Source organism: Passer montanus, unplaced genomic scaffold (genome assembly GCF_014805655.1).
Source record: "Passer montanus isolate IOZ18808 unplaced genomic scaffold, ASM1480565v1 scaffold112, whole genome shotgun sequence".
In the NCBI taxonomy this organism is placed as follows: domain Eukaryota; kingdom Metazoa; phylum Chordata; class Aves; order Passeriformes; family Passeridae; genus Passer; species Passer montanus.
Window position 1 is genome coordinate 1 of NW_024357836.1, and position 23,062 is coordinate 23,062.

The 23,062-nt window shown below is 53.7% G+C and overlaps 1 protein-coding gene across 1 annotated transcript in view; it reads left to right on the forward strand.

Moving 5' to 3' along the window:
- The first annotated feature begins 17,379 nt into the window (after positions 1–17,379).
- FBN3 (fibrillin 3) overlaps positions 17,380–23,062 on the forward strand; it is a 76,670-nt gene continuing 70,987 nt past the window's right edge. Inside the window, exons 1-2 of the mRNA XM_039733381.1 lie at positions 17,380–17,436; positions 19,213–19,506. Of these exons, the coding sequence (XP_039589315.1) occupies positions 19,340–19,506 (167 nt within the window). The 5' untranslated portion in view covers positions 17,380–17,436; positions 19,213–19,339. The remainder of the gene's footprint in view (positions 17,437–19,212; positions 19,507–23,062) is intronic.

Consider the following 23,062-nt stretch of genomic DNA (forward strand, 5'->3'; position numbering starts at 1 on the left):
TCAGTTTGCAGGAGGCACTTGGCACTCAATCCCACCCTGTGCGTCAGGCATTGTCCAAACACTCCTGGAGCTCTGGCAGCCTTGGGGACGTGACCATTCCCTGGCCAGAGCACTTGCAAATTCCAGGAACCAGAGTTTGCAGAGGTGTTTTTCCTTGTACAATGAGATGGCAAAAGCAAAGGAAAACTGGGAACCCCTGGAAGTGGTCAGAGCAAGGAGCTGCCCTTGTGCCCAGGCAGAGGCTGTGACAGCTGGACTTTAATTACCCAGTGCTGTAATGAGCCTTTGGTAGGCTCTGGAGTGGTTCTCAGCACATTTGGTGTTTTACAGCCACGGGGATTCATCCCTTCCCGTACAGCCTCCTGCAGTGGGACCAATAACCAGGGATCCTGCCTGGAAACCCACGGCTCCCCTGGGAATGTCTGGGACAAGGCTCACCGCGGGCTCTTTGAAGTGGGCAGTAATGTGGAAACAGTGACAGCAGCACCGTTCCCACCAGCCAGGGCTCTGCCATGGGGGCAGGGGCTCTGCAGCCCAAAAAGGGGGGAAAAGGAACCACCGCACCTTTGGGAAGAGCTCGCTGTGCCCAGGATGGGATGGGTGTGCAGGGCTGGGCTGTGTTCCCTTCCTGGCATGGAGCTGCTGGCCCAGGGGGTGGAGCTGCTGGTCCAGGGGATGGAGCTCCTGGTCCAGCAGAGGCTGGGGTGGACTTTGTTGTCCAAGGGAGGCTGGGATGGAGTTTGAGGTCCAAGGGAGGCTGGGATGGAGCTGCTGGCCCAGGGAATGGAGCTGCTGGTTCAGGGGATGGAGCTGCTGCCCTAGGGGAGGCTGGGATGGAGTTTGAAGCACAGGGGAGGCTGGGATGGAGTTTGAAGCACAGGGGAGGCTGGGATGGAGCTGCTGGTCCAAGGGAGGCTGGGATGGAGTTTGAAGCACAGGGGAGGCTGGGATGGAGCTGCTGGTCCAAGGGAGGCTGGCTGGGGGCCGTGACCTCCTGTTGGAGCACTCCAGACCGACAGAACTCAGCAGCTGCATGAACTGGTTGTGGCCTCAAGCAAAGGCCATTTCTCCGCCGCTGGCTCCTGCCAGATGGTCCCAGCCCAGGCTCAGGGCCTCACGTCCCCTCTCAGCTCTGCTTTTCATGTGTCTCTCCCCAAAAAAAGGCCTGGGCCAGTGCCAGACTCCAGCAAACCCTTCGGAGCAGTCCCCCAGCTCTGGCAGGTCACCGGTGCTGGAACCAACCCCATGTCCTGCCTCTGCAGCCCAGACATCCTCCTCGGCTCTCCCTGCCAGCTCTGGAATGAGAAATGGCTCTGCTTTTCTGTCTGCTTCCACTCGAATCCCTCTAGGAAAGAGCTCGTGTTCTCCAGCTCCGTGCTGCTGAAATTAGCGCTGGCATCATGCAGGATTCCAGCCTCGCCTCGCGCCTCCAGGAGTGGGAAGAGCTGCCGAGACTGCGGAGACAAGCTGGATGTGAGAGCCAAGTGTCCAAAAGAACACGTTCAGGAACAGCACAGTGAGCAGGAGGTGCTCCAGCACGGCATGGAAATCATCCTGCTGAGGATAAAACTCCCCCCAAAAAATGTTCTTGGGCAGGCAGGAAGGGTTAAACCATGGCAAGGGGTTTGGGACAGCTGCAGGATGCTGGAGTGGGCACTGGGATTGGAACCAGGGCGATGGTTTTAGGTCACTCACAAAGCTTTCTAATTATGCTTTTTTGGGGGAAAAAAAAGAAAAAAAAATGGTGTGTTTGATTCTGTAAGTGCTGAACATTCCACAATTGCTGTGTTTAATAAATACAGCGGGGGCTCCTAGGAGACTGAATGGGGCTGAATGAATGAAGTATGTGAGACATCTGAAACCTATTAGTTGGAGCAAACTGGGGGAGAGGCAGGAATTCTTCTCTTTTTAAAAATATTTATACATTTTCCTTTCATGTCAGGCCAACATCTTATTTGGGGTTATGTTCCAGTGGAAGGAAAGGTGTGTCGGGGGGAAATGCAGGGGGAGGGGAGGTGCAGATTTGGGTCAGGCCCAAGAGGAGCAGAAGGGCTGGGTGGCTTTAGGGCCATATTTTCCTTTTGGAATGGAAGCCAGCACATTGATCCATCAGGGGACTTTGCCCCAGCCTCAATGGGGATGGGTATTTTGGGGTTTGGTTCATTTTGAGGTGTTTTGGGCAGCTTGTCCCACCTGAAGCCCCTCGCTTGAGGCACCAGAACTCTCCAGCCCTCTCCAGATGAGGTTTATGGAGCCACGGGTCTGGTTTATCCTGGTTTGGATATTTAGGCTGAATTAGAACAAACATCCACTGTCTTCCCCACCACATGGACAGCTCCAGGAGATCCCACCAGTGTCCAGCAGCACTGGGAGTCATGCCACATCCCAGAGGTTTCCACCCAGGCTTCTCCTTCTCATGCAGAATTACCTCACTGACTTGGGAAGATAGGGAAAAATAGGGAATATGGATGGGAAGGACAAAGAACATTCCCCCAGGGAATAACCAGAGCTAACAACTCTTCAGGAGCCACTTCACCTGCGGGGAGGTCTCTGGAAAGGGAGAAAATGAGTTTACAACACCCAGCTCCAGTCTGGGCAGATCGTTCCAAATGGAGCCTGGATTCCTGCTGGAAGCTGTGGATGTTCCTGCTGGAAGCTGTGGGTTATTCCTTCTGGAACTGTGGATTATTCCTGCTGGAAGCTGTGGATGTTTCCTGCTGGAAGCTGTGGATGTTTCCTGCTGGAAGCTGTGGATGTTCCTGCTGGAAGCTGTGGATTATTCCTTCTGGAAGCTGTGGATGTTTCCTGCTGGAAGCTGTGGATTATTCCTGCTGGAAGCTGTGGATGTTCCTGTTGGCAGCAGTGGTTGTTCCTGCTGGAAGCTGTGGATGTTCCTGCTGGAAGCTGTGGATGTTTCCTGCTGGAAGCTGTGGATTATTCCTGCTGGAAGCTGTGGATGTTTCCTGCTGGCAGCAGTGGTTGTTCCTGCTGGAAGCTGTGGTTGTTCCTGCTGGAACCTGTGGATTATTCCTGCTGGAAGCTGTGGATATTCCTGCTGGAAGCTGTGGATGTTTCCTGCTGGAAGCTGTGGATGTTTCCTGTTAGAACCTGTGGTTGTTCCTGCTGGAGGCTGTGGATGTTCCTCCTGGAACCTGTGGTTATTTCTGCTGGAAGTTGCACAAATCTGGGACAAGTCTCCCACCTTTGGCTCTTCCCTCTGTGTCTCAGAGCTCACCCAAGGCTTGGAGTGACACCTGAGCTCACCTTTCCTTGTGCAGGAGCTCTGGATCAAAGCTCAGGGTGGTGTCAAAGGCCTGGATTTTGCAGTGTTTTCCAGCTGCTAAGAGATATGTAAATTATCCCTGCTTTCCTGCCATCCCTAATGAGCTTTGTTCAGCCCACTTTTACTGCAGCACACACTCAACCCTTTCCCTTCAGGCTTCCTGAAATGAAAATGAGAACTTTTAGGGAACTGGGAATTTGCAAATGGCTCCCATTATCCTTCTAATCTCCCCAGCCTGATTCAATCAGAGGATATCTCCCCACTCCATAGGAAACAGATGTTCCTCTTGCAGCAGGGACATGCAGGAGGAATCCTGAAATTTCTTTAATTTAGAATCTCCTGGAGATGGGATTTTTGGGGGTTTATAACCTTCAATGTCCGAGTTTGGATCTGGCTGAATTTGGAGTGGTGCCAGTCAGGAATTTCTGTGGAGTTTCTTTCCATCATTAGTGAAGAGAAACTCAACATCCCTGAGCTGAGAGCTTGGAAAATAACTTTGGAGTGGTTTTTGATGGCATCTCAGTCAGTTTAGAGGTGAAAAATGACTGGGCCATGGGATGAGGCTGGGTCTCATTTTGTGATGGAAGAGTGGAACCCATTCCAAGAGTCCATGAATGGATTTAACTCCTCCTGGAGTTGTAGGGAATGAGGCACTCGGGAAACATCCTTTTCCATCCCTCTGACTGCACTTTCTCTGTGGCATCTGTTCCCCATCAGTGGGAGGATTTCGGTGGATTTCTGTCTCATCACTTTTGTCCACCTGTAACTTTGGCTTTTCACACCTCTCCTTTTGATTTCTTCTCTTCTTTTCTACCAGGTTCAAACAAAATCCTGGTTTTGCTGAAGACACTGGAGGAAGTTGCTCAGAGAAGCTGTGGCTGCCCCATCCCTGCAAGTGTCCAAGGCTGGACAGGGCTTGGAACAACCTGGGAGAGTGGAAGGTGTCCCTGCCCGTGGTGGGGGCTAGAATGGGATAATCTTGAAGGTCTTTCCAACCCAAATCATTCTGGGATTCTAAATGTCAGTGCTATTTCTAAAATATCTCGATTTTCCTCTGCATTGGAGGTTCTCAGTGTGTGTCCATCTGTGCATGTGTGGGTGGTGGTTGCATTTCAGAATTTCCAGGACTGTTATAGCTCTTATGTTTTTTTCCAAACAACTTCCTCCAGTGTGGGTTCTCCCTCCTGACGGATCCGGACCCCACTCGGAGGAGCTCTCCATGGATGAGGGAAGCTGGATAAAGAAGCTGAATTCAAGCCTCTCTCACTGGAGGTGATTTAAGGATTCCTCCACAGCAGAACCATGTAACAACAATGCAGATTTGTTTTAGGTATTGGACGCATTTTCCACCCTCCACATGTTGATGGTACCAGCGACAAACTGTGGAATAAACTCCTGAAGTGTGAGCCAAGAATTCCCTCCATCAGCCTTTTGCTAAGGTGCCTAATTTATCCCAATTTTTCCTGATTTATCCCAGCCTCAGCCTTGCTCAGGCACATTCTCAAGGCGTGTCTCCTCCGAGCCTCTTGGGAGCACCATTTCCACGTCTGTCTGCACTGGCTGGACACGTCACCACCTTGTCCCTGTCCCGGGCTGTCTCAGGCCAGGAATGGCTCCTGAGGGGACAAGTGACCCCTGGAATGTGAGGAGGAGGAGGAGCTGGAGCCAGAGGTTGCATGGGGCAGCCCTGGCAGGTGCTGAGCTGTTCCTGAATTAAACACAACTCTGGTTAATTAAAGCAACTTCGGGCAGTGCTCTGGGCTGGGAAAGGCAAAGGATTGGGAGCATTCCCAGAGTCCTGTCTGGGGACAGAGGGACAGTGGCAGCAGCTGAAGGGGTGGCTTGGACCTCAGACAAGGGGGGTTTAACAGCACTCCCTTCCTCCTGAGAAAGGCACTGATCTCTGCCCCGTGGGACAGGGCAGGACCCAGGGAAGGGCTGGAGCTGTGTCAGGGCTTGGGTGCAGATCAGGGCATGGTTCAGCCTCGTGGGCTGTTCCTGGCAGTGGGCAGGACTTTCCCAGTGCTCCTGGGCTCCAAATTCCCCCATTTCCCTGCTGTCCTCAGTGGGGTCTCAGTGTTTGTGTCCTCAGTACCATCCCCAGAGCCTGATGCCAGCCTCGGTAGCTGGCATGGATAATTTACATCAGAATAGTCCAGAAACTGGGATCAGCTTTGACCAGGAACACAGCATCCTTGGGCTGTGAAAAACTGCTGCAAAAACAGCAAGTTCAGGCTCCCTGGCTGCTGAGTTTTGTCTGAACACAGAGGCTGAATACCATCAGAATAGTTTGTTTTATTTCCAACTTGCCTGAAACCAGAGATTCCTGGGAGGTTTCCAAGCCAGTCACTGAACCCAACTGGATTTTGATTGCTCTATTGCCTGTGAACCTGAAATCTGGAGCTGCTCTGATCCCTGCAGCACTTTGGTTGTCCCAGCTCCCTCCCAGTGACCCTTTCACAATCTCTTTGTGTCAGGCTGTGGTTTGTATTTGTCGTATTTTTCACATTCCCGATTTATCATGGAATGGGTTGGAAGGATCCTGAAGGATCATCCAGTGCCAGCCCTGCCATGGGCAGGGACACCTTCCACTGTGCCAGGCTGCTCCAGCTCCTTGGACACTTCCAGGGATCCAGGGGCAGCCCCAGCTGCTCTGGGAATTCCCTCCCATTCCCTCTCCACCCTCCCAGCCAGGAATTCCTCCCCAAGCTCCCACCCTGCCTGCAGTCGGTGTGAAGCCATTCCCCGTGTCCTGTCCCCAGTCCCTCCGTGCCTCTCCTGCTGGAAGAGCAGCAGCATTGCTGTGCTCAGCCCCAGGCACGGAGGGAGCAGAGCTGAGCCCGACTCCAGCCCTTCCAGAGGTGGGGAAGCAGCCAAGGCTGGAATCCATCCTGGCTGGGAGCAGAGCAGAGCCTGAGCTCAGCGCCGGGGCAGCTCCGCACATGGAACGTGACGGCGTCGGAGCGCGGCACCTCTGCGCTCCTCAGTTCCAGGAATGTTCTAGGAAGTGGGCAGGAGCCTCTGCTGTGGGGAGAGCAGGAGCAGCCCCATTTCCCTGGGCAGGAGCCTCTGCTATGGGGAGGGCAGCCCCATTTCCCTGGGCAGGAGCTCCTGGTGTGGGGAGGGCAGGAGCAGCCCCATTTCCCTGGGCAGGAGCTCCTGCTGTGGGGAGAGCAGCAGCAGCCCCATTTCCCTGGTCAGGAGTCCTGGTGTGGGCAGGAGCAGCCCCATTTCCCTGGGCAGGAGTCCTGGTGTGGGGAGGGCAGCAGCAGCCCCATTTCCCTGGGCAGGAGTCCTGCTGTGGGGAGGGCAGCCCCATTTCCCTGGGCAGGAGTCCTGCTGTGGGGAGGGCAGCCCCATTTCCCTGGGCAGGAGTCCTGCTGTGGGGAGGGCACAGCAGCCCCATTTCCCTGGGCAGGAGTCCTGCTGTGGGGAGGAGCAGCCCCATTTCCTTGGGCAGGAGTCCTGCTGTGGGGAGGGCAGCAGCAGCCCCATTTCCCTGCACTTTGGTCTCTCAGGATGCTGCTGGGCCATGGCAGCCCTCGGTGTCTGGGTGGTGTTTGGGGCTTGGAGCTCCCCCATTTCCCCCAAGTGCTTCCCTGCCTTTATCCCCTTCCCTCTCATCCCACCAAAGCTTTCCCCTGCAGGCAGCAGAAAATGGGATTTTCTGGTTAATAACAAAATAAACACAGCAGTGTCCAGCACAGGAGGGGAGAGGCAAGGGGGAGAGCTAGGGCTGGGATGGACAAGGAGCACAGGACTGTACATCCCAGAGAGCTGGAGGTGCTGCAGGACAGGAAAATCCTGAGGGAATCAGCAGAGCTGGGATGGGATCTGAGTCCTTTTCCAGCTCCTGCAGCCTTAGGATTGTTCCTTGTGGGATTTCTCTCCCTTTTCCCAGGCAGTGCTGAGCGTTTGGGGTTTGTTCCAGGGCTCTTCTTTGTAGTGATGGGGAAAACATGAGCAGAGTCACTTCCCCACTCCTTGTAGCAGGAAAAAAAATGGATCAGAAAAATCAGCCTTTGGTGGGGACCAAAGGTCTTGCAGAAGTTGCCTCCATGGAATGGCAGCGAGCAGAAATCTCCAAGGATTTTCCAGGTTCCACCCTCCCTCTGGGAGGGATTCAGACCCTGGGGCTGTGTTGACTTTGAGCCTGATTTGATTCCTTTCCCTGGGGAATCACACACACCAAGTGAACGGTTGGAAAAGTGGATCCAGCCTTTGCTGATGGGAGGAACTTGTGATCCCCTCCAAAGCCCTGGCAGTCCCAAAGCCCTGGGATTGGATCTTGCTTGCATTTTCCTCCTTCCTTCTCTCATTCACTTCACCAACAGCTGGAATCCAGCACCCGGCTGTGAACAAGGAATGGAAAGAGATGCTCAGGAATCTCCAGGGTGGGACTGGATAATCCTTAAGGTCCTTCCCACCCAAACCATCCTGGGATCCTGTGATTTATGACCCAAATGTGCCTTTATGCCCCACATCCCCTTCCTCTGCCCCAGCCAGGCAAACTCCTTCCCTGCACCCCAAAAAACACAAAGAGGGAATGGAAGAATGTGACTGAGGGCTGAAACCGGTTAAGGAGCAAGATTAGATCAAATATTTCCGAGCATCTGGGGCTTCTTGACCACCCCATCCCTGGCTGTCAGACCCTGAGCATTCCCAGAAGGAGTTAAGGGAGACCTGGGCGGGAGCCAAGAGCTTTTGCCGGAAGCTTTATCTTCCCCCCAAAAAAATCTGATGTCTGGAGCTCTGGACAAGGCATTGTCCTCATAAAACACAACAAGAACAACAAAACAAGCCCTGCTATTCCCAGCTCTGTAACAAGCCATAAAATGGGGGGGGGGGGAAAGGCAAAAAAAAAAAAAAAAGGCCCTGGAAATGTAGGAGTTTTATTAAACTGGAACCATGTGTTTCCCATAGTCCCGTCTCCATAAGCTGTGCACATCCCGTCCATGTTTATGTTCTCCTCGGGGGTGTGAGGGGGTTTTTTCCATGCCTGGGAATGATTAGGAGGGAGCCTGGATGAACTCATGTCTCCTGTGAGCTGCACCAGGAAACCTGCACACACCGGGAGGAGAGGCACAAACCCTGCGGGAACGGCCGGGGAGACTGGGGAGGGGAGAGGCAGGGGAAAAAAGGAAAAAGGAAAAGGGAAAAGGGAGATTCCAGAGTGGAAAAAGAGGAGAAAGTTGTCCCACGTGGCTCATTGTAGAAAGTGTGGATTGAGGATATTCCCTGGGTGTTCCTGAGGGCCTGGAGTGATCCTGCCCCACCCAGGGAGGCTCAGAGGGGTTTCAACACCCCCCTCCTCTTCTGGGGTCTCCAGCACCCACCAGGCACTCCTCAAATGAGGAGATTATCCTGGAAATGGGTGTGGAGCTCCCTGGAAACTTCCCAAGAAAGGAGAAGGGATTTGCCAGGAGCCCTTGGCCTGGCTGGAGCCATTTGGGCACAGGAGTGGCCACAGGGTCCGTGGGGAGCTGGGTGGTGACGTTTGAATTCAGATTTGGGCAGGAATGCCCCGGGAAGAAGGCTCAGAGGAGGAGTCCCGGGGGAAACGGGTAATGGGATATTTTTAGCTGGAATTGGCAGAGCTGTGGTTGTTGTTTCCACGTGGGTGAACAGCCCTGGGGAGGACTGGGAATCGTCCCCCGTGCAGTGAGCAGGTGTGGTGACACCTGTGTGGTGACAGAGCTTCGCAGAAGGGACATTACATCATGGAGAGTGACCTCAGAGATCCCAGAGATTGCGGAATTTCACCCATTTTTCCTGGTCCTGAGCCCATTCCCTCCCTCTGAGCAGTGCCTCTCCTCCTGCAGGACACCAAGGACTGGGCACCCATGAATTCCTGGCTGCAAATCCCAGGCTGGTTCAGGTTGGAAGTGCCCCCAAAGCTGTTCCCATTCCCTGGACAGGGACATCTTCCACAGACCAGGTGCTGTTAAAACTTCCCTCCTCATTTCTCTTTTGGAACCCTTGCCCTTGGCATCCAGCTGATGATATTTTTTCCCCCCCAATGATAAAAGGTTTTTCTCTATCCCCACATTCTCCTGCTCCAGTGATATCCATGCCTGGCAATCAAGTTATCCCTCTAATTATTCCTTCAGTGATAAAGTGGCTCCCTCAGCTCTGCCAGCCCCAGGACCAGGGACTTTCTGCAGGCCTTTGATCCCTTTTGGAGCTGTTTTACAGCATGGGCCTCAGCTCATTCCCTTTGATGGCCCTGTCCTTATCCCTGTGGAAAACCTCTCCAGTTTGGGGTCTGCAAATCTTCCCAGCAGTACCTGGATAATTTTTGCTGTGTTGTTCCAAGGGTTGGGGCAGCCACAGCTTCTCTGGAATTCCATTCCAGGGCCTCCCCACCCTCACAGGGAACAATTCCTCCCCAAATCCCACCTCTGTCCATGTGAAGCCATTCCCTGTGTCCTGTCCCTCCAGGACAGTTCAGAACAGCACAGTGGGATACTCAGTAAGATTTGGTGGTCACTGTTCCTTCAGCCTTTTAATTCCTCTCCTGGTGAACGCCTTGAACACATCCCAAAAATAAGGATTAGTGGGAGCGGAGCCAACAAACACCAGCACCTTTCCTGGCAGAATTCCTGCTCCCCGCCAGCCCTGAGAGGCCAAATCCACCTCCTGCTCGTGGCAGCTGCCAGCCAGGAGTGGCCTTTGCCAGGAATGACTCCTGGAGCTGCTGGCACCCCGGGAATGCTGCTGCTGCTGCTGGGCCCGGCTGGCAGCGGGCAGGGGGAGCAGCAGAAAAGGAGTTTGCAGCTCCAGGGAAGGCAGAGCTGAACTGTTCCCTCCAATCTGTAAATATTCACAGGAAACAGAATTTCTGCTGGCTCTGGGTTTGTGTTCTCATTACCCCGAGCTGGGAAGGGGACCCTGCAGGACAGACTGGGGACACTGGGGTGTCCTGGCCAAGGGTGACATCACTGAGGGGCTGAGTCCAGCTCGCACACGACCCTGACGGGCAGAGCCAAAGGATTCCAGGGGAAAATCTCCTTCCCCAGACCTTGGAATATTAATAATGCCTGCAAGGCAACAAAATAATGATGCAACTCCCCCGGGGACGTGGAGGGGTCTTTGCCAAGCAGCTCAGACACAAAGGCTGTGCTGTGTGTGCTTCCTGCGAGGAGGCTGCACAGATCTCCTGGAATGACAGGAATCGTGGAATCCCAGACTCCCAGAGCGATTTGGCTTGGAAGGGACCTCGAGGATCAAACCCAACCCCTCCATCCTGGTGCAGGAAGCGGATCCCAGGTTTTGCTGCACACAAATTTCTTCCCATCCCTTTTAGGTCTTGCTGCGTTTTCCAGAAATTAGTTTCAAATGTGTCCCGGAGGTTTTGGATTCTTCCTAGACCTGTCAGACCCTCGGGTTTGGGATAAACTGATAGAAGCCTCTGGAAGCCAGGTTTGGAGCAGTTTTCCATGGCCTGCTCAGGAGAAGTGAGGCCATGGCCCACCTGGGGCAGGAGGGGAGTTTGGGACCTGGATATCACCCCTGGGGTGATGTTTGCAGGGCAGGGCAGCTGTCCTTGGCTCCGTTTGGATGAAATTTGCTCCCCTCTTGCTTTGAGTGGCAGAGTGGGGCTCTGCTCCGGCATTTGGGATGATCACAGGGCTGGATTTGCAGTGTTTTTGTGGCCCTGGGCTGCAGCTGTGCCATGGCCAAGCTGCTCCACTCGGGCTGAGCTGGGGCAGCTCCAGCCTTGCCTGGGTGGTCTGGCAGCTCCTGCCACTCCTTGTGCAGCCCCTTCTGAGGGGAGAATCCCAGCTCAGGGAGGGAAGGGAGGGGTGTCCCAGCAGGAGGAGAGCTCAGAGGGTTTGCATTTACCAGCTGAGGCAGCACGAGGAGCAGATCAAACCCTCTGGGGGTCCTTGGAGCAGGAGCAAATCCACACTTGGAGTTAAAGGATGCACCCAGCCCAATGCTCGGCCTGGCTGGTGAGCCAGGGAATCAGAATATTCCAGGCTGGAAGGGACCCCCAAGGACCAACCCTGAATTTAATGGCCCCTTTAAGCTGGAATTAAAAGGGTTTGGGGTTTAATCAAAGCTCCTCCAGTGCAATCCCTGCCGTGGGACACCTTCACCTCCGTGTGGCCACCATGGCCAGAGGGATGGAGCCCCTCTCCTGTGAGGAAAAGCTGGGGAATCAGGCTGGTCCAGGCCTCAGGAACCCTGGCAGGACACAGATTTTCACTGCATCTTCCCCTGCCAGCATCTCCTCAGCCTTTGCTCGCAGCTGTTCTCCCATGCTGCCGAAATCCCAGCAGCTTTTCCGTGCAGGATCCAGCACCTCTTGTCTCTCTGTTTCCATGTTCTCCTTCCTGCCTGAATTCCTGAGCTGTGAGCCCACCTGCCTTTCAAAGGAAGGGCTCTCCACACACCAAACAGGGAGGATATTTTGGTATTTTTCTCCAACATTTTTCCTTTCTTTTCCCATTTTTGCTTCACCACGGAGCCCTGCTCAGCTGAGGGCGATGGGGAGAGACTCCTGAGTAACCCTGGGGTGCCATCCTCGCCCTCTGCTCCCCTCCTGGACCTCTCCAATCCCTGTGCATTCATTCCTTTGCTCCTCCTTGTGCCAGCTGATGCTCAGGGCAGGATTGGGCACCACATTCCTGGGCTTGGACGTGGCTTTTCCTCATCTGTTGGTTCTGGGAGACAAAAGAAGGATCTTTTCCACGAGGAATGGCTCCAGCCTGTGCCTGCTCATGCCTTGGAAGAAAAATGCAGAGCTCTGTCCCATGCTCACCTTCAGGAGAATCCAGAATGGATTCACCATCCCAGGGTTTCTCCAAATGGAGCTGTAGGAAGGGATATCAATATTGCAGCTTTCCCTGGAATCACCCTCTTGTTTCCCCTTGAAATCAGCTCGTGTGGAATTCTCACCTTCCTCGGGGGGAGGCTGCTCGTGTGGTCACTTGTCCTAAAGAAAATTCCAGCTCCTCTATCTGAAAGTGTTTATTTTTTTAGGCTCTAAGTGTTTATTTTTTGGCAGATCCAGGCAGTGAGTGGCTGCAAATGCTGCCCACGGCACCGAGCAGGAGTTCCTGGGATCTGGGGAGCTGGGCCAGGGCTCTCCATCTGCTCCAGCCCCGCTGCCAAGCTAAACTCCTGCGCTGCAGATCGCACAAAGGGAGAAAAGAGCCGCGAAAAAAGGTTGGAAAACTCGGAATTCAACCGAGGGCAAAGGCAGCGAGGTGGGGCTGCAGCAGCCAGATGTGGTGGGGAGGGTCACATCTGCCTGGGGAGATGCTGGGGACACTCCAGAGCCCAGGAACAAGGGCTGGATGTGCCTCCAGCCCACCTGAGGGCCACAAGAAAGGTGTTTGTGTCCCTGCTTGGAATTTCACAGGAAATGGAGGGATCGCCTTACTCCTGGCAGGAGAAAGAGGCAATTTTCCTTCTAAATCAGGCAGCTCCCGTGTCAAAAGTTCCACAGCGAAATCCCACTGCACTCCGAGCAGGGCTTTTTATGAATAAAATCTTAATAAATGTCCAGGGCTTGATTTTTCGCAGCAGCCTCGCCTGGCTTTGATCTCCCCTTGCCTGGGCTCAGCCCCTGCCAAGCCAAAGAGGGAAAAAGTCCCTTTCCTCGGGTTTAAAGCAAAGGGTGTTTTTCTAAAGCTCTTGGCTGTGGAGCCCCGTGTGATACATCATCCCTCGGCCCCATCCATCCCTCCTCTCCCAAATCCAGAGCACACACTGAAACAATTTCCCTGTGGTTTCCCTCCTTGGTGGAGTCGAATTCCTAGAAAACAAAAGGAATGTTGCAAGCCTGGTCACAAGCTCGGAGGCTGGAAATGTTAACACGGGGCTGGTGGCACCTGGGGCCCAGCCCCACATCCCTGGAATCCCCAAGTCCTCCCACGGGTGTGGAAAATTCGGGAGTTTCTCCAGCCCTGGGAATGGCAGGAGGGCGTGAGGATTCAGGGAATTCTCTTGGCTCTTTGAGGTCACTCAGAGCTCGCCGAGGTCCGAGCTGGTCCTGTCCAAACCCAACGTCTTGGGGTGGGCACAGACTCATCCCAGTGAATGCCCAGGGAATGCAGGGGCAGGAATTCCTCCCTGGGAGGGTGGTGAGGTGCTGGAATGGATTCCAGAGGAGCTGTGGTGCCACAGGGATCCCTTGGGATGTTTTTTTTACGTTCAGGATTTTTTTTTTTTTGGTACATTTTGAGGGCATCTGGACAAGGTGCAAGAGCAGATTTGAGTGGATCATCCCAGGCACTGCCTGGTATTCCAGGAGAGGGGATCATTCACATCCGTGGGCTCATCCTCTGAATTCCCTGGCTTGGGAAGTTCTCAGGAGCCCTCGTGTCCCCACAGCACCTTTTAAATGTGTTTTTGGCAAACAGGGGTCACGGGGCTGAGCCAGAGGTGAGGCAGGAAGGTGCTCCAAGCTGATTCCTGATTTAATGCCAGGGATGAGGAGAAACCAGCCTGATCTGGGGCCAGCCCCTGCTGGTTGTGTGTGGGGCTGGGAAGCCACGGAAGGAGTTAACGCTGTGGAACAATTTCCCTGAGGAAAGCTTTGTCTGGGCTGGTTCCTGAGTGCCTCTCTGTGCCTCATGTGCTGCCACTTTTGATCTCCAATTCCTTCTGAAATTCCATTGGGGGGGGGGTGTTCTGGGAATCCTGAGCAGTGCAGGTCCAGGCTGTCCCCATCCCCTCAGCCCCTTTCAGCCCCTTCCAGCCCCTTTCAGCCCATCCCATGAATAAATCCCTCATTCCCTGCTCTGTGAGCAGCATGGGCTGCCCAGCAGTGTCCATCCCACATTCCCTGACCCCGCTCCCTGCAAGGACTGCTCCACAAGAGCCTGGATTTGCTTTTTGCTTTTATTTCCCCTGATTTTTTCTGAGATGACATCAAGGTGCAGAGCTGTTGCTGCCCTGACAGCACTCGTGTCACCCTGGCAGAAGCAGCACGGGCTAATTTTAGCCCAGGCAGTTTTTAGGTGACACTTTTAATAAAGGCAGGGATGGAAGAGTTCAAGGGGCTCTCAGGCAGCGTTGCTGGGGCTCCTGGCAGGCCCTGACGGGGCTGAACCAGCTCAGCTTTGATGCAGAAATGGAGGGAGGAGGTGAAGGAATCAGGGCTGGCACCCAAATTCCCAGCTCTCGTCAGGCACAAAGAATCCTGGAATGATTTGGGTTGGAAGGGAGCTTAAATCTCATCCCACCCCTCCCCTCCCATGGCAGGGACACCTCCCAGAGTGCCCGGGGGCTGCAGCCTGGCCTTGGGCGTTCAGGGAGCCTGGGGCAAATCCCAGTTCCACTGGGGATTCCCAGTTCCTGATATCCCAATTCCTGATATCTCAATTACTGATATCCCATTTCCTGATATCCCAATTCCTGATTTCCCAGTTCCTGATATCCCAGTTCCCAATATCCCAATTCCTGATTTCCCAGTTCCTGATTTCCCAATTCCCAATTCCCAATATCCCAATATTCCAATTCCTGATTTCCCATTTCCTGATATCCCAGTCCCTGATTTCTCAGTTCCCAATATCCCATTTTCTCATTTCCCAATTCCTGATTTCCCATTTCCTGATATCCCAATTCCTAATGTCCCAGTTCCCAATATCCCAATTCCTAATGTCCCGGTTCCCAATATCCCAATTCCTCATTTCCCAATTCCCAATATCCCAATTCCTGATATCCTTTCCTCCCAGAGAAAGTGCCACGAGTTTTCTGAGCATTAAAATGTTGAATTTAACAACTTTTAAAGCAGCTTTAAGCCCCCTCCCCAGGGCATTTCCATGATTCCAAAGACATTAATGAATGAGGATCTCATCCCATTTTCCCACAGGATTTTCCCACCCCTGGAGCTCCCCAAAACAAAGAGATTGGATCTTTTTCTCTGCCCTCATTTGCATTATTTATTGCTCAAAGTTCCACCTGCTTGTATGGAGACATGGCAAAAATTCCTGAATCCAAATTGGGAAAGCTCATAAATCTGTTCTGGGTTTGTTAAATGGTTTGGACAGATAATGAATCATCTGCAAATATTTGATTTCATTAACGGTAAAGTTATAGGCTGTGCTTTTTCCTTTTAGAAGCTTGAATAAATACAATAATTGAAAATTAATTAAAAAGCCATTTGAAACCAAATTTGTGTTACCTAAAATCAAATTCTGTTCAGGTCAAACTGAAACATTCATCAAATCACCCCTAAATGCCTCCTCCTTTCTCTTCATTTCTCACTCTGCTCAGGGCAGCAAAAACCTCAATTACTCTGAAGGTTCTGCTCCAAGTGCGTAATTAATAACAATAATAATTAATTACCAGCATTCTTCCACTGTGCTTCACTCATTAGGAAGTGAAACCCTCCCTGGCAGTTTGTGGCAGCTCCTTGAGCTGAGCCTGAGCTGGGTTTAAGGCCTCTCTCCTCCAGGGGGAGGAAATGGCAATTTTGGGGTTTTTCCTGGCTCTTTTTCCCCATGGAATGTCCCAGTCCTGCCCTTCCCAGGCAGGCAAAGCCCAGAGGATTTCAACAGGAATGGGGGCGGGATTGGGGAATGGGGATGGGATGGGGATGGGGATGGGATGGGATGGGATGGGATGGGATGGGATGGGATGGGATGGGATGGGAATGGGATTGGGGATGGGAATGGAATGGACTGGAATGGGAACGGGAATGGAATGGGAATGGAAATGAGAGTGGGAATGGGAATGGAATGGGATGGGAATGGGAGCAGGAATTGGAGTGGGAATGGGAATGGAAATGGGAATGGGAATAGGAACAGGAGCTGGAATGGGAGTGGGAATTGGAATGGGAATGGGAGTGGGAGTGGGAATGGGAATGGAATGAAATGGGATGGGATGGGAATGGGAACAGGAATTGGAGTGGGAATGGGAATGGAAATGGGAGAGGGAATAGGAACAGGAGCTGGAATGGGAGTGGGAATTGGAATGGGAATGGGAGTGGGAGTGGGAATGGGATGGGAATAGGAACAGGAGCTGGAGTGGGAATTGTCTCCTGGCAGAGCTGCCTTCCCTGCCCGGCTCTGTTCCCGGCTCTGCCTTTCCCCTGGCATCCCGCGAGGTCGCTGCTAATTAGGCTGCTGTTAATTAGGCCGAGCCTCCCCTGACCCCTCCGGAGCTGGCAGGGCTGACTGGGAGCAGGGCTGGGAACAAAGGAGCGCCGAGGGGCTCAAAGGGAGCGGAGGAGAGGGGCTCAGGCTCCCCTGGAATTCCAGCTGTGCCCGCCGGGATGGAGCCGGCGGCTGCAGCCGCAGCCTCCCGTGCTGGGCTCACGAGGGGCTGGAGCACACCTGGGGTCACCCTGGGGGTCCCGTTGGGTGCAGGAGCTCCTCTGAGCACCCTGGAGCTGGAAATCAGCCGGGTTTGGGCTTTCCTGGGAGGATTCCGGGCTGGCACCCCCGGGAAAAGCCGTGGGTGCGCAGTGGCACGGAGCGGACTGAGGATTTGTGTGCATTTTATTCTGTTTGAAGAAAAGCCATCGGTCGTGAGGCCTGCAGCGAGAGGCAGAGGAAAATTGGTTTTGGGTTTTTTTTGGTTTTATTGTTTTGTTTTTTTCACAGAGCCAAAGAGTGGAGTTGAACTCCCAACTGACAAAGTTCTTCCTCGGAAGGGAGACTGAATATCTGCATCATGCTTTTCTTTTAAAAATCATTTCTTTTGAGAAAATGCTTCTTAACCTCCAAGGTTCTTCTCCTCTGGAGCCAGGGTAACTTTTGGGTGTGAAGATCCTGGGCTGGGTCACCTATTCCTTCAAAAATCCACATTTCAGGCGAGTTACACTAAACCCAGGAGACCCATCAGCCAGAAAAGTGCTTTTCACTTGATTCTGTACCCCTTCCCCGAAATTAAGACTGCACCCTAATTAACCCCCGACCCCTTTGAAGTGAAGCCGCTGTCAGCAGCCAAAACTGGGGCTCAGAGCCTTGCCTGGGGCCGAGCCCGAGGTGCCGAGCTCTCCCCCAGCCCCTCCTCGCAGGATTTTGGCTGGAGGATGCTGGGCTGAGCTACTCCCACCGGCCGGTTCCTCCCCCTGCATGAGGCTGTACCTTTTCTCCTCCGGCCAGGAGCGAGCCCTGCAGTCCCTTCTGCTCTGCCCAGACCTCCACCGAACAAAGGAGCTCTGGGCACATCACCAGCTCCAGGACTCAAAGGTATTTCACCACTCTGCGCCTCGCCCCGGAGCCGCACAGCTGATTTCTTTCCTCTTTATCGGTTCCTTTCTCTGATTGTGTCTCGCACATTTTATTTTATTTTATTTTTTTAAAATTGATTTCATTTCACACTCACAGCCTTGCCTTGGAAATGTTTTCCTGCTTCCTTCCCAACCGGTTTAAAATCTGATTTTTAGGGCTTCATTCTCTCATTGCTCTCTCAGTGTCTTTCTCACAAGTGGGGTTTGCTGGAATTTCTCAGCGCTGCAGAGAACTTTTGGAGGCTTTTATTCCATTGAAGCTGCGACTCTCTGGCGGCTGTAAATGACTTTTCCATGCCTGTGTGAGCTCTCCGGGAATGTCCCGTGTATCGATCATTTGTCAGGCTCCTCATCCCCCCGCGGGGAAATGGATGCAGCTGGAATTCCTTCGCTTTAAACCGCTGGAGTGCGAAACTTTTTGCGCCTTTTTTTAAAGTTTATTTTATTTATTTTAATTTTTTGGATTTTTTTTTATCACTTTTCCCTCCATGTGCCCCGTTCCTGGGGAGCTGCGGGACGGGGAAGGAACAGTCTGCCTTTTGTGTGGCTGGAGATAAGCGGAGCCCGCAGAGCCGAGCTCGGGGGGCTGCAGGGAGGGCATTTCTTTGTCTCCTTTCCCCTTCCCACCCTCCTCACTCCCTGCGCTTGAAACCTTAGAGCCTGAAAAATTCCTGCCCTCAAGAGCTGAGACATTCCCAGCTGGGACGCTGGGAGCAGCGAGGGAAATGGAACTTTGAATGATTTTTAATTATTTTAAAATAATTTTTAGGTTGGGTTGTTGTTTTTTTTTTTTGGTGTTTGTTGGTTTGTTTTTTTTTTTTTTGGTTTTTTTTTTTTTTTTTGGGGGGGTTTTTTTTTTTTTTTTTGGGGGGGTTTTTTTTTTTTTTTTTGGGTTTTTTTGGTTTTTTTTTTTTCAGACACATTTTCTGTGCTGTCTGGGCTGATTTTCGAGGCTGGGCTGGCCCGGGAAAGCTGCAGTGGGAGAGCAGGGGGGACAGTCAGGGGTGGCTCGGGGGCCTCTCCTTCCCCACCCGGGGCCTCTCGCAGCACAGATTGTTCCAGGAGGATTCCTCACTCCTGCAGCACCAAATTTTGGGGGTCCTGAGGTGAGAGCTGCCCCCCGAGCTGGGAGGAGGAGGAAGGATGGGCTCCCCAGGGGCACAGCTGGGGGTTGGGATCCCACCTGGGGGTGGGGTGGGATCCCTTTTGGAGCCTTTCCCTTGGGATTTCTCATCTTGTCCCCCTTGATCCCAGCCTTGCCTTCTCCTCAGCCCCCCGAAATCACCCACCCCGTCCCAGGGGCCACTCCCAGGACACCCCTGGGGGGTCAGTGCCGTGCCAGGGGCTGTGCCCGTGCCAGGGCAGCGGTGCCCTCAGCATGGGCGAGCTGGGATCTCCTGGAGCACCACAGCACAGCTGTGGGATGGTGCTCCGTGGGCAGCAGCTGCTTGTTCTTGACGTTCTCCTCTTGCCTTGGAGGACTTTGGCTGCTCTTTGTTTCTCCATCAGGGAGATCAGTGTGAGGCAGAGCCACAGCTCTTGGGCAGCTCCTGGTTTCCAGCTCTTGGCAAAGAAAGATTTGGCAAGGCAGTGGTGGGGGCTGGCAGGGGGGACACTGGGTGACAGTGGGGACCCCCTGGCTCAGCTCCAGGACGAGCTGCCTGGCCCAACCAATGACTTCAAAAACAAGAAACTCCTTAAAAAATCCCTTTCCCCCCCTTTTTTTTCCTTCCAGAACTCCAGGACGGCTCCTTGACACTCGGGGGCTGCTGCCAAAACCCATCCTCCTCCTCCTCCTGCAGGGCAGCAGGGAGCCTGCAGCTGGACAGAGCTCTCGGGGGACTCTGGGACCTGGGGCCAGCATGGGGCACTGGTGGCTGGCCCGGCTCCTGCTGGGCTGCACGGCCGTGCTGGCTGTGGCCCCGGCCCGGGGACAGTACGAGGGGGACTTGCAGACAGACAGATTTGCTGCCTACGAGGAGAGACCCCCGAGCAGGGTGAGGAGAAGGGGCCAGGACTCGCTGCGAGGGTGAGTTGGAGTTCTCATCCCTTCGGAAAAGCAGATTTTGGGTTGTGAGCAGAGCTCTGCTGGCTGGATTGCCGTTCCCTCAGCTCGGAGCTGGATCTGGGAGGATCCCATGGGAGCAGTGCTGGGCACTGAGCTCCTTTTGGGGCCACGGCACTTGGGGCTGGAGAGCCCCCACACCCGCCTGGTGGGTGGGTTTGGCCTCCTGGGAGGGTGGGCACAGAATTCCCAGGCAGTTCCCAGGGACATCCCATCCCTGGCAGTGCCCAGGCCAGGCTGGACGGGGCTTGGAGCACCTGGGACAGTGGGAGGTGACCCTGCCATGGCAGGGGTGGCACTGGGTGGGCTCTGAGGTCCCTTCCAAAGCCCATTCCAAGCCTGGCACTGGTGGCTGGGGGATGTTGTCACCTGGGGGTTTGCCCCTGGGGTGCTCCAGGTGCTGGGGCTGTGCTGGGAGGGTTTTGCCCCTGGGAAGGGCTGTGCTCAGTCCCGTGGGGCAGCTCCTGCTCTCTCCCAAATTTGGGGCCATTTCCCACCTCAGGAGGGAGTCCAGGCCCAGCAGAGAGCCCGGGCTGGGCTGGGCTCTGCTGCTCTAAGATGGTTCCTGGCCCCTGCTGATCCGGGGTTATTTTAAGTTCTTTTGAGCCCTTCTGGCTGCAGCTCCTGGCAGCGTTCCTGTGCCCGTGGGCAGGAGCAGAGCGGGACCCACGCGTGGGGCAGGGCAGTGCCAGAGGCTGGGGAATGCTGGAATGCTGCTGGAACGGGGGCACTGCCCCAAAAGGGCTGGGTTTGGGCTGCAGATGGAGCCCAAGTGGGGATGGGGGAATCTCCTCCTGGAATTCCAGCCTTTAGGGATGGAGGGATCTCCTCCTGGAATTCCAGCCTGTGGGGATGGAGGCATCTCCTCCTGGAATTCCAGCCTGTGGGGATGGAGGGATCTCCTCCTGGAATTCCAGCCTGTGAGGATGGAGGGATCTCCTCCTGGAATTCCAGCCTGTGGGGATGGAGGGATCTCCTCCTGGAATTCCAGCCTTTGGGGATGGAGGCATCTCCTCCTGGAATTCCAGCCTTCGGGGATGGAGGCATCTCCTCCTGTAATTCCAGCCTGTGGGGATGGAGGCATCTCCTCCTGGAATTCCAGCCTGTGAGGATGGAGGGATCTCCTCCTGGAATTCCAGCCTGTGGAGATGGAGGGATCTCCTCCTGGAATTCCAGCCTGTGAGGATGGAGGCATCTCCTCCTGGAATTCCAGCCTGTGGGGATGGAGGGATCTCCTCCTGGAATTCCAACCTTTGGGGATGGAGGCATCTCCTCCTGGAATTCCAGCCTGCACGGAAGGGAATCCTTGAAACAATTCTGGGAAGTTTAGTTATGGATCAATGTTGGGAGGTTGGACTTGGTGATCTCAGAAGTTGTTTCCAAATTTAATCATCCTGGGATCTTCCCTGACCTGGCTTTTGCTGCTTTAAGGCCTCAGGATCCTTTGCTGCTGTGGGATTTCCCTTTGGGAAAAGCAGACCAGCCCCAATTCCAGGTGTGCTTCTCTCAGAGTGGCCAAAGGAACGAACCAAGGGGGAAATGTCACTAAAGGTTGGCTCAGATGTTTAAATCTGGGCTTGTTCCACAATGTGGGCACGTGGGTGACCTTGACAACTGCATTTTGTGGAATTATCTCTTCCCCAAAGCCACCCAGTGAACATTTAATCCCATTTATCCCCGGTGTCCATTGAACAGCTCAGGACACCATTGCAAATATTTGCTTTGGCTTTTCCTCCCCAGCCCCCCCAGCTTTCCCTTTCAGGGAGATAAACCAGCTCCAGCCTGGCTCTGTCCTGGCCTGAGCCTTCCCTTGGCTCCAGGGAGGAATTTGGAATTCCAGAGCTGGAATTAAAGCCCAGCTGGGCTCAGCTGTGTCCCCTGGGCTGGGCTGGAGATTCCCTGGGCACCACCCCGGGCACTGAGGGTGCTGAGAGAGGGCCCAAAAATGTGGATGTTGGGTCTGGACGGAGAAAAAGGACAAAGGTTGAGGATTTGAGGGTGGAGCAGGGCAGGGTCCTGGCTGTTCTCCCATGGGAAAACCTTCCCAGGGCTGCTTTATTTGTCCCCTGAAAGAATTTGGTTCCCCAATGTGAGTTAATCAGAGTTTTCCCTTCCCACACCTTTTATTCCAGCTGCCAAAGCCTTTTACAACATTTTCCTGCCATTCCTGGAGCATTTTGTCCACGTTTTCCTTCCCCAAAAGCCTGGTGAGGGACAGACACATCCAAGGACTCAAGGGACAGTCACCAACCCTGACAAGATTTGGATTTTTCCCTTCCCTTTGGGGATTTTTTCCCTTCCTTTTTGCTCCTCCCTGCTGGGTTAATGGCTGGGATGATCTCTGAGGTGTTTTCCAGCCCTAATTCTCCTGGGATTTATCTTTGTGCCTCCTTTTCTCCCTCCATCTCCAAATTCTGTTGTTTCCCAAACTGGATGAGAAAACAGAGCCCCACCAGAAATTCAGAGAGAGAAATGGGACTCAGGTGATTTTATTTTTAGGGAGTTTTTTAAACTCTGGGAGATAAAAATACCCAAACATTGGTTCAGCTTCCTTAAATATCACCCACAAGTGGCACAAACCACTTCCTGTGGGTTTTGCAGAATCCCAGAGTGGTTTGGCTTGGAAGGACCTCAAAGATCATCCAGAATCCACCAAAACCATGGGACTGGCAGGGAGGAGTTGCTCCCAGGGACTCCAGGTGCCCAGCAAGAGCTGTCCCTGCTCGAGGGCACTTGGAGAGGCTTTGGGAAGAGGCTCCAGCAGTTCAGGCCAAAGACTGGCTCTGTTTCTGCTGGAATTATATTTATTTCGAGCTTATTCCCATCCCAGCCTCCTTCAATAAAGGGAAAAGTATGAAATAAATGCAAAGCGGGGATTAAATGCAAAATAAACAAGCCTCTTATCCAGCCCTGCTTTCCCAAATGACAATTAATAAAGGCATGGGGAGCAATAAATCCCAGCCCAGGCCCGGCTTTAATCCTGCCTCAAACCCATTAGAGGAGAGACAATTTCAAATGAGCCTCTCCTGAAGGGCCAAATGTGACAAATCCCCTTCTGGGGCAGGGCTGGGGTGGGATTGTGGCTTTAATGAGCTTTTAATGAGCTCCTGGGCAGGTTCCAGGAGCAGAGGGGAGCAGGGCTGGCACTGCCATTTCGGGTGTCCAGGCAGGGACAGGGGCCTGCCTTAACTACAGCTCGTTATGGCAAGCTCATTAATTACCATGACACCCCTGCAAGTGAGGAGAGGGATGGGGAGGGGGTGTTGGGAGAGGAGTTTGAGGGACCCCTGCACTCAGAGGGGGCCAAATTTGAATTGTGGGGGAAAGGGAACGGGAGCAGCTTCCAGCTGGTTTCTGACACCTCATTGTCCACTGGGGGATGGACAGGGAACTGCTGGAGCTGCAGAAATGGAGCTGAGGGCTCTCCAAACCTCCCTGAGCTTGGGTTTTCCACTGGGGGATGGACAGGGAACTGCTGGAGCTGCAGAACTGGAGCTGAGGGCTCTCCAATCCTCCCTGA